Genomic DNA, 12,007 nt, shown 5'->3' on the forward strand with positions numbered 1-12,007 from the left:
AACGCATTTGAGATTCCTTCCGTGTTGTTGCATCTGTCAGCAGTTGACTGCTGAGTAACACTCCATCGTAGACAGTGCATACCTCAGCTGGTCTGTTTACTGCTTGATGACATCTGGGTTATTACCTGTTTGGGACCATTATGAATAAAGATTTTCGTATGGATTTTTGTGAGTTATGTTTTCATTTCTTTTGAGTAAATACTGAGGAGTAGGATTGCCGGATTGTTCTTGAGTACATGGTTAACTTTATAAAAAAAATCTTCCAAACTGGTTCTTAGTGGCAGTACCGTTTTACACTCCCTCTTGCAAATGTATGAGAGTGGCAATTACTCTGTATTCTCAACAGCACTTGGTATAGTCATTTTCTTAAAGCCATTCTAATATGGAGTGATGTCTCATTGTGGTTTGAATGTACATTTCTCTGATGATTAATGATGCGGAGTATCTTTTCATGTGCTTATTTGCCATCCATATATCTTCTATGATGATCTGTGTTTAAATATTTTACCTACTTAAAGAATGTGTTTGTTGTTGTATGTAGAAGATATGTGTTCATTATAAATTCAAAGAATACAGAAAAAGTACAATTGGAAAGTAAACCACCTTAACTCCCAGTACCTAGAAATAACTTTTAATATTAACATTCCAGACATTTGTCCTTTTATCTATATATATACACAGATAGTCCTGTATATAAGACAGGTGGATGGATGTGTGATGTACAGATAGATGAATGGGTGAAATAGAAAATATATATAAATATATATAAATGAAATCATATTACACATGCTGACTTTTCATTGTGATATAGTTCATATACCATGAAATTAACCCTTTTTAAGTGTACAACTCAGAGGTTTTTAGTATATTCACCATGTAGTGCAATCATCACAATATTCTTAATTTCAGAACATTGTATCGTCCCCAAAAGAAACCAATTACCCAATTATCAGTCAGTCCCCATTGCCTTCCACTCCAGTCCTAGGTAACAACTAATCTCTTTTTTCTCTGTATAGATTTACCTCTTTTGGACACTTCATATAAATATGAATGGATTCACACAATATGTGGCCTTTTGTGTCTTGTTTCTCTCACTTAGCATGTTTTCAAGGTTCATAAATGTTACGACAAGTATTAGTACTTTATTCCTTTTTATGGTTGAGTAATTCATGTATGGCTATACTGTATTTTATCTATCCATTTCTTTATCAGTGGACATTTGGGTTGATTGTATTATTTGGCTATAATAAATGATGCTATCTGAAAACTTGTATACAAGTTTTTGTGTAGATACATGTTTTCAATTCCCTTGGGTTTAAACACCTTAGGGTGAATTGTTAGTCTCCATTTTTTTTTTCTTTTTTAAAGATTTTATTTATTTGAGAGAGAATGAGTGAGAGAGAGCATGAGAGAGGAGAAGGTCAGAGGGAGAAGCAGAGTCCCCAAAGAGGTGGGAGCCTGATGCGGGACTCGATCCTGGAAGTCCGGGATCGTGACCTGAGCCGAAGGCAGTCGCCCAACCAACTGAGCCACCCAGGCACCCCTAGTCTCCATTTTTAATTTTTGTTGTTATTGTTGTTTTAAGAGAAGGAGAGAGAGAGAGTGACACAGGGAGGGATATAGGGGGAGAGAGAGAATCTTAACTAGGCTCCATGCCCAGCGCAGAGCCCTATATGGGACTCAGTCTCATGACACTGAGATCATGACCTGAGCCGATACCAAGTCAGATGCCTAACTGACCGAGTCACCCAGGTGCACCTAAATTGTTTGTTTTCTTCTTTTGAAGCTTTGAGGTCTATAAAGTTTTAAAATTTGAAATTTACATGTATGTGTATCTCTTAAATCATGCAACTCCATATTTCTATGTGTTAATTTTGATGTAGAGTTAATGAAGGTTTTATAAAAGCTTGATCATCCAGTGTTTTTCAGATATATTATTAAATCAGCTTAAAGAATAAATTTGTATTGATCTGAGTTGTTTTAAAATACGTAAAGTAAGCCCTTTAAATTATTTTCATTTTATCTTAAGTATTTCTTCTGATTTTACTGCTTCCTAGAATTCATTTACTTATTCATTGCATGAATATTTAGTGATATTTCCTCTGAGTGTGAGGCACTATATGAAGATATTGAAATAAAACATTGGGGGATAACTTAATATACAATTAGGTGTTGCAAAAATGGAGTCATAATTATTTTATGATTTGGATGTGATTTTGTTAATATTTATATGTCTCTTTTCACCTTTCACATTAAGGATTATTCAAGACACATACACAAATCAATGTCCCAGTTACATTAGGTCCTTAAATTGATAAAGGCTCCTTGGAGGCTGGCTGTTTGATTGTTGGTGTGCATGATGTGGACTGTCCCACAGTAAGTAATAGAGACGTGTTGTTTCTTGCAGCATTGCTGACAGACAGAGTGCCTTGGAAGCGGAGTTGAGGACAGTGCAGGCCTCTCGCCAGGATCTGGAGAACTTCCTAAAGTGGATACAAGAAGCGGAAACCACAGTTAACGTGCTTGCGGACGCCTCTCAGCGGGAGAATGCTCTTCAGGACACTGTGCTGGCCAGGGAGCTCACACAGCAGCTGCAGGCAAGTGCGCGGGGCCCCGCACCCAGCATTTTTAGTTCCACGGTGCTCTTCTGATGCAGCGACATGCAAATTGATTACCGTTCAAGGGTGAGGTTGTTACCTCATTTGGTTATGAGATCCATGCTCTCCTGTGAAGCATTGGTTTCTGGAAATAAGATCTCTAAAATATTTTACTTAGAGTGGAAAAACACCTTGTTTTATGGAAATAATAATTGTTTATTTAGACTTACAGGCTCATAGCTGTTCTGTTTTTGTCATTTTAAGCCCTGTGACACAGCCTTATTGAATCCTAAATTATAAGGGCATTTCCTCTTAATATGAGTTGTTCCTTTCTCCATTTATTATAACATACTTAGTATAAAAGCTGCAAAGGCTCTGTGGCTTAATTTACAACTAAAAACATTGGGCTTGGAGGTATTACTTTTATGTCTTTAGCTCGATAGCTGTGATTGTACATGCAGTCTGAGATTCAGATTTTTCTGCTCTGCGAAATGTGCTAACACAAAACCTTTCCTCTACAAAAATGTATGAGGAATCGCACGTAGCATGACTGTCCTCTTGCCCTGTCCCCAAGGACAACTGCTTTAGTGCCCTTAAAGTTACCATCTTTGTGCAGAATGACCTAGTCTTGCCAGTCACAGACCTTATCCTTTAGAACTTGGTTTTAAAACTGATTTTAATAGCACAGTTCCCTTGTCTACCACAGTTTCATGTCTACTTACTTCTATTTGCCATGTCATTCACACATCATTTTGACTGTTATTATTTCTGAAATGCCTTTGAGCTCATGACCAAATGTCATGTCTTCTCCTGTTCCAGCCAATCACATGACTCCTCAAGGGCAGAGATTACGTTACTCTGCACTGTTGCCTATGTGATGTGATTCTGGGTAGATACTGACTGTTGCCCATGGACCCTAACTTCGCCATTATGAAATTCAGTGTGATGACCTTTTTGAGTCCTTTCTTGGAATTCTCTTCTCTTGAAACTCAGAGTGTTCACAAGTATGTAGATCTGGATAGAGGGTGTAGTAGCTTTCTTAGAACTACTCCTATTCTTATGAATTATTTTTAAGTTTAAAACTGTTTTCACTAAAAAATACCAAAAAAATTTTTTTAAAGGACCTTTTGAGAAGAGACTTATTTGTAACGTGTTCCCATGTATCCGGGCTATTTAGGGTGTTTTATGGTGGAGTCCTCGAGATTAATTTAGTGAAAATCTGTGTTTACTTACATTACTTCTTACTTCTTATTCATTGCATAATATATTTGTGACTTGGTAATGAGGGTGACCCAGCAAATATGGAGGTTAAATATGTGCTTTTGTCTCATCATCTAGAATCTCGGGAGGGCACTGTCTATGTTATCTGAAGAAATATTTAGCTATCGTCTCATTTTCAGGGGGTTAGAGAGGGCTCTAAATGTGGGCCAATGCTAGAATGTATTATTTTTTATGATTTAAACAACTGGAAGCCTGACCTATAAATGCTCACAGATGCTTAACTTTACATAATGGTGTTAAACTCAGAAGATACCCAGGCTGTGCATTTGAGGAGGCAACAGTTTTTAGACAATGAGCGAAGGAGGTGTGGAATGAACCTGGATGTGAGCATCAGCAAAATGCAGACTTGTTTTAGGGTTTAATAATGTCTTCTGGCACATTTTATCTTGGCATATATCCTTGCCATAGCCAAAATTCTTTGCAATGTTTAGTGAGTAGCAAAACTGTAGAAATAAATGTAAATGAAGATGTTTAAAATCTTTCTAAATAAAAATAACTAGCACAAGATTCCTTGTCTTATGGCAACCAGCACCACAAAGAAAGGTTACTGACTAAAATAATAAAGCACGTTATGACATGCATGGTAAATGCCTCTCAAAAATAGTTGCTGAAATTTAATGTTGTGGCTCATAAGAAGTATTAAAGAAGTCATTTATTAAGAGCCTATTTCAGTTTGTCTAAAGATAAACACATGCATTTGCTTTTGTTTAGGATATTTCCTGTTATGGTAATTTGCATGATTTTTCACTGCCTTGCTCCTTTTAAAAAAGGATCTTAGTTTTATTTTATTTTATTATTATTATTTTTAAAGATTTTATTTATTTATTTGACAGAGATCACAAGTAGGCAGAGAGGCAGGCAGAGAGAGAGAGAGGGAGAAGCAGGCTTCCTGCTGAGCAGAGAGCCCGATGCGGGGCTCGATCCCAGGACCCTGGGATCATGACCTGAGCCGAAGACAGAGGCTTTAACCCACTGAGCCACCCAGGCGCCCCAAGGATCTTAATTTTAAAACACTCTCCTCATCTTATTAAAAAATCCTATGGCTTAATGTTTGGCACCTTATAGGCAGATGCAGTTAGAGACGTGTTAGTACCTTTTGCTGCGTATTTCTGAGACAAGAGAATTTAAGTTATCCCATGACTTTTTGTATTAATGACGCCTCCATTTGTGTGAATGAACAGATAGTTACAATGAATGGCACGTCTGGGAATGGAAAGATGTCTGTTGAAGAAAATGAATGTACAAACAAGAGTGTCTGAAATTATAAAATAAATCTTCTGGTGACGTGGTGGTGGGAGTGCGGGGTGGGGCGCAGTTTGTGGGTGCACCAAAAAAGACGGAATGAGGACCTCAGCCTGCGTGTGCTCTGTGTACAAGGGGCGTCTGTGGAACTGCTCATGTGACACACTCACTGGTGGTACTTGCTTGCTTTGTATCTTATGACAGCTGGAGGCAGAGCCCTAGGAACATTTCATGAAGAGGAAGAAGTCTATTCTGTATTCAGTTTAAGGTGAATATGAGTAAGTTTTTGCTAAATGGTAGTTTGGAAGCACCGTGGAAGATGAAGATTAGTTTCTGGGAGTATGCTAGGATACATGCCATTCTGTGAAGGATGGAGGATGATTTGGATTTATGTATTTATGTTTTACTGCCTGACTGCAAGGCAGTTAGGCTTTCCTCCTCAGTAGAGTTGGCAAGAGAAAACCCAGTCCTTTGGAAAGAGAAGCTCTGGAATTTCTGAGTGGTCCAGATCACAGAGGGTCTCGTTTGACTTGCTAAGTATTTTGCATTTTAACCTGGTAGCAACAGGGAGAAGTCATTAAAGAAGAGTGAGCAAGGGAGTGATACAGTGGGATTCGTGTTTTATTAGGAATCCAGCTGATGTGTGAGGAATGGATTTGAGCTGGGCAAAACTTCGAGTAGGTTGTGTAGACTGCTAAGATGGTCTTGCAGCCATCTGGTGAGAGGGGACAATGACCCAAAATGAGGCAGTCCCAGGGGGGAATAGACCTACCAACTTGATAGCATGGGTAGACAAGGGGAGGGTAGAGACTAAGAAGATTGCCTTGCGGGATTAGAGGCTGAGATTGGGCATATAGGGAAGGAACAACTCAGGGAGGTGGTGCCAGTTAGTGTGGAGTGTGTAGGAATGATTGATTTCATTTTGATCATGTTGAAATAAGGCATTTGGGTAACATCCAGGAGAGGCTTACTGTGCCCTGGTCACTGTGGATCTGTTGATCTGTTGTTAGGTAAGGGAATTTGACTGGAGTGCAGAAACTTTTTTTTTTTTTTTTTTTAAAGGAAAGCCTATTATTGTTTTCCCTCTAAGTTTGTCTGTTGGTTCAGATGCATTTATTCTGAATTTCTTTGTCTACTTTCTAGGATATTGTTATCATTTTAATTATACTGCAAAATAGAAGCTTTAGAGTTTAGCAGGAACCAGCGAATTGAAATGATCTGATTCTTTCCTGGACAAAAGCCCGCTGCCCGGCTGCCCTCCTGGGGTGGTTTTATCAAGGGTGGCTGTTTTTGCTCTCACACAGGATGTGTTTGCGGGTTGTTGTATTTTCATCTCCCGGGTTCTCTTTCAGCCTGACTTTCCTCCTCCCAGTCCATAGGTATGGGTTTTGATTGTCAGATTGTTGCTGCTCCTGTACCCACCTCCAGAGCCAGCAGGGTGCTTGGCAGGTAATACCTCTATTGTGTAAGCTTCCCCTGCTGGTTCAGGGACAGGACTTACAGCTTCATATATTTTTTTTGATAGCAGCTTTATTGACCTATAATTCACATTCCACACAAGCCACCACTTAAAGTATACAATTTAGTTGTTTTCTCGCATGTGTATTCACAGAATTGTGCAACAATCACCACAATCAAATAGAACATTTTTATCCTCCCACCAAAGTAACCACATACGGCTTTGCTGTTAATCCCCCCCCTTTACCAGCTCCCCAAACCCCTACACCAAAATAATCACAAATCTACTGTTTGTGTCTATATTTTTCCCTATTAACTTAATGTTTTTAATTATATCATTGACTGACTCTTCCGATTTTGGCTTTGTATAGATATTTTGAGCTTCTCCAGAGGGAGGCAGTGTAGGTTCTCATTATAGGCTTGCAGGGAAAAAAAAAAAACAAGCAGAAGCAGCAAAATGCACAAAAACCCTGCTTGATAAACACAACTGTATGAGACCTAGTATAGGACTTTCTATCACACCAACATGAAGGACTGAGAAGGCAGACGAAGTAAAAGAAGAGAAACAAATACTTCCAGGACTGCATTTCTTTTAAAGAATCCTGACAATAGTAGAGAAATAGCAGCCTTACCTGGGCTATTAGTTTGAGCAGGACACGAATAATGAGAAACACCTGGTTTCTATTTCTGGCTGTGCCCTTTGACCCAGTCCTTTAATCATTCTGAGTTATTTTGCTCATTTCCTAAGCATACATTACTCCAGCTGATACTTGTAATAGTATCCAAGCCACAGTAGAAGACACATCTCACATATGCACATACAAATAAAACCCCCAAAATCTGTCCCTGGTTTTTATATCATATAATCTTGTTTTATGTTTCTTACTTATAAAATTAAGACAGCATTATAGCAAATAAGATGAGATCACGAAGATGCTAAGGGGAAATGTGGCCATTGGAATGTTAGTAGTCAGTTACAGACTTTTTTTTTCCTTTTTTGTATTTTATTAAGTTCACTGTTTCAAAAGAGAAGTCCTAACCTAACATTAGAAATTCGATTTCTCGTGACTTTTCTTTGAGGCAGGCATCTGCGAGCCCATGGACAACCCTGTTTTTAGGGTGTCCTAGGTAGAGCCACACACCCCCTGCAGGAATCCCTTGTTCTGTTTCGTTGTAGATGATCTTGTTCTGAGACCTGTCTGGAGGTGATTTATATTAGCACTTAATGGAGGGGCTGATATCATTAAAGTCAGGTACCCTTCTGCTCTTCTCAAGATTTATAACAATGTCTGTTCACTCAGCCCACGGAACCCAGCCAGAGCTGCCTTTAGTCGGGTGGTGAACGCATTTCTGTTTAGAGGGAGTGAAGGAATACCACTCGATCAGATCTCTTGATATAAACTAGCCTTGAGGCATGTACCGTGGTGATGGGTTGAATCTCGGTTCCCAGCGGATGTCTGCTATGTATCTGCAGCTTTAATGTTTCACTTAATATCCTTTTTGGCTACGGAGCGCGTACTCCTCTCCAGCAGCAGGCAGTGTTTGGCTCAACAACTTGCTCATTGTCTGCCCATGCCGTGCTGAGTGAGTGCCGGCTGTGAGCATCTGCCGGGTGTGGGGGGGGGGCTTTCTTCGTGGCGTTTGTCTGTGTTTTTTTAAATTGAGAAGAAGTTGAAGGAAAACCAGGCTTCTTTTGCCTAGCACCTCAACCCCTGTATCTTTCAAATGCGTTCCTGGAAACGAGCATGCTCAGAGAACTGGCAAATCATTGTCCAGTGACCGGGAGGAAATGATCATTGCTCTTCATTTATAATGCAAATTCTGAGGTGTCTCCAGAAGTGTGGTAAACTTAAAATGATGGCTGTGGTGAGAACGTCTCTGCAGAAAGTTGTGGTTTTGTTACATCGTTTACAAAGGATGGCAGTTTCTTCTCCTCGGTATCAGAAGCTCTGTAAGGTAACTGAGTGATTGAAATGAGGATCTTGGGTGTCTGACAATTCTCCTGTTTCTCAGGCTCTAAAAACTAAGCTTTCAGCGTGCTTACCAAGGAAAGATTCCTTTTCGTAGTGACTGATTATAAAAGCTGTTAAAATGAATTGCTTCATTGGATTTTGTTTGGGCATCTGAAACAAGCATTGTTTTAGTGCATCGTTTATTTTGCATTTGACAGAATCTTCTGAGAAGGGCTAATAAACTATTTGGAGAAAATATGGCAAAACTACATTCATTAAGACCTGTTATCTCTGTGATACTTTGTAGTGTCTCCATATTAAATGGTATATTAATCTTGTGTAAATTTCAGTAAATTGAAACGAAGAGTTTAAAATAATTCAGTAGATTACTGAATAACTGTCCCTTTCTAGCTAGTTGTTTTTCCATTAAAAAATTAAAGTACATTTTAGAAACCACTAGACGGAATCTCATTATAAAATATACCCTATATTCTTGACTCTTTGTATATTATAGCTGAACCTGAAGAACTTAATTTTATTTGAACAGGTGGATTAAGTACACTTTCAAGAGGCAACTTGTTTGACACTTGCAAATTTCAAGTACTACGTCATCCTAAACATAAACCATTGAACGGGCTCCTGTGTTTTAAAGAAAAGTTGGCTGTTGTATTTTTTATTCTAGTTTGATTTATACCACATTCATACTGTCTCATTACTTTGTCAAAAATTGGAGCAATTTGATAGAAAAGGAAGAAGGAATTGTAACAGGAATGTGAAAGCAATTTATACAGCACCGCAGTACCACATTCTGCCTTCATCATGCTCTTAATACCATATTCTCAAGAATGTATCTCGTTGCCCTGTTAGCTGCCCAAACTCATTCGTATTTGGAACGACTGTCTCTAGGACAATGGGACTTTCCCAGTGATGTAAAATATGACCTGTCCAAGCATCTAAACTGCATGTTATGTGCAGTGCATTAGAAGGGGAAAGCAGTCTTCTGTTAACTTTATCATATATTTTTATTTTGTACAGCTCGGTCAATTAACTGTATTTCTGTCTAGAAACTTTTTTTTGGGAAAAGTTTTAGGAGATAGATTGTTAGCGGAGGATTCTTTACAGAAATACTTATAAGGGTTTCATTCGCATGAGAAATTACTTGAATCTTCATACAACTTAATAATTAATTTAGTTGTAAAAATCCATGAATTAATTATTTCAGTGTGTCGTGTCTTGGTTCACTTCAGAGAATACGTTTATTCTGATATAAACATTCTATGTATTTCAGGAACAGGCAGCTTTGGTAACAGTATAAAAGCTCATTCACTATCCATGATATTTTACCTCTTTAACTACAAGTGTGAATATATAAAGCATTTTTTTTTATTAGTTGGGTTATTTTTTTGACCCATTTATATGCATACTTTCACAAAATCACATCTTTTTCTCAAGTCACATGACCAAAGTATTGTTAGTCTGAGGTAGGAAATGGTAGAAGTTCAGATATTAGAGAAAGTTACTTAGTTTCATAATTCTACCCCAAATAAGCACAAGTTTTACTACGAATTCATTGGGTAAATTAATTGCTATCAGAAGTCCTCTTTGGATAGATTTCTTGAGACTTATATTTTCCTAAAGAAACCATTAAAATTTAAATGTTTAGAATAAATGTACTTTTGCTTTTAAAAAATTAAAACTCGTGTTGTTTGCAGTTGAAATGTTATCTTCCACATTTCTTTGCTCGGATGCAAAATTAACAATTGCCCCGGTAGTCAAACGGGAAATATGCAATTCCAGTACTTGCCAGCAGGTGTCAATATAAGGCAGTGATATATGAGATTTTGGCTGAGGAACTAGGAGTCTACAATAGGAGGTGGCAAAATTACTATGAAATAAATCAGCTAGTAACAGATATTATTTATTTGCTTGGTTATATTTTGAAAATTTATCGTAGTTACTGAGCTGTGTTAACTTATATGGTAAAAATTAAAAGTTTTAGTTGCAGAACTAAATATTAACCATTGGTATCCCAAATATTGACATAGGTAGGTATCTATCTATAGCAAGAGAAAATACATAATTGTATTATAATTATCAGTAGTCTTTGTATGCTATTTAAACGTTTAAACAAGTTTGATGTTTATTTACTTTAAGATACCATAAATTCTTTTCCCCTTAAATTGTGGATGTTATAATGAGTGTCTCTCCCTAGACCTCCTACATTCTCTAAATTTAGTTTCTTAGAAAAGAAATGCTATAAGTTTCAGTGTTTCTTCATAAAAATATAGAGGTCTCTTGTAAATGCATTTACAGATCAAAGTGAATGGGAAAAAATGTTGCGTAATCAAAGGGAGATGTGACTATTTTAAATTCATATTGAGATTTTGAAATCCAGTGTCTGTTAATATTCTTACCCTCTTTTCTTCTTTAGGATCTCTCTTTTTACATCTTATGTGGAAATTAAGTCTTTTATCAGACTTTCCTCTGTGATACCTTGTCTTTGCTTATTTTCATACTTCTCTGGAGTGTCAGAAAACAGTTCACGTATTACACATTTGGAAATTTATGTTGAATATTCTCATTTTGTGTGTTTCCTCTGTTTTGAAGCGGGGGGAATAGGTAGAACTTGGCATTCATGGCTCTCAGAGTTAAAATATGCTTTTCTTCCTCTTCACCTATTTACCCATTTACTTGTATTTTTCCCTTTAAAAATATTTCTTCTGTATTCTACATCTCATAAAATTTGGGTAGGAAACTGAAATGGAAGCGCTGCTTACTTAGAGATATAATTAGCAACAGTGAAATTGCCCTGATGACCTAAAATCACCTCATGCTGGATGCTAATTTTTCCAGATTTGGTTTTGATTGCTTAGTTCCTTTAAAATATTAATGATTAGAAAAAAAACAATTTTTCTTCTCCTAGAGAGCACAGCAAAAACAACAATGTAAGTGATTAAAAAATAAAATTGATTTTGTTTTCATTGTTATGTGATTATTTGAGGATATTTTATCATTAAATTTTTATATAAAGCTGAATTTATGTTGAGTTGGAAAAGAATTCTTCTTTGGTGTCCATTTTCATAAAATACTTATTAATTGAAGACATGGTAAAAGCATTTTTCTTTGTAAAGCAGATTGGGATATGAACCGTTATAGCAAAATAAGAAAAAAATGTACAGTTAGTGTTATAAATTGGAATCCTCATGACTTAATAAGCATTTTAACATTTTTGATTTAAGTAATAGAAATTCTATTTGCCTATATACATATGTAAATCACTTTAGCTTATGTGGCTTTAATCATCTGCAAACTTTTTTGATCCTGTAGTCCAATCAGCAAAAATATTGTAAATATTCACACACACACACACACACATACACACATACACACATAAACATATAGTCATTTTAAAATTATACACATATGCTGTGGGCAAATCACATATTAAATATTAGTAGAGCATAGTTTTACTCTTTT

General features: G+C 37.0%; 1 protein-coding gene across 2 annotated transcripts in view; it reads left to right on the forward strand.

The window, feature by feature from the left end:
• Nucleotides 1-12,007, forward strand: part of LOC111147605 (utrophin) — a 552,279-nt gene that overhangs the window by 284,518 nt on the left and 255,754 nt on the right. For both annotated transcript variants that reach the window (XM_022503758.1, XM_022503757.1), the window contains one exon: nt 2,408-2,597. In XM_022503758.1, coding sequence (XP_022359466.1) covers nt 2,408-2,597 — 190 coding nt within the window. The remainder of the gene's footprint in view (nt 1-2,407; nt 2,598-12,007) is intronic.

This window comes from Enhydra lutris, unplaced genomic scaffold, assembly GCF_002288905.1.
Source record: "Enhydra lutris kenyoni isolate GAN:26980312 unplaced genomic scaffold, ASM228890v2 scaffoldscaffold17, whole genome shotgun sequence".
Lineage (NCBI taxonomy): Eukaryota > Metazoa > Chordata > Mammalia > Carnivora > Mustelidae > Enhydra > Enhydra lutris.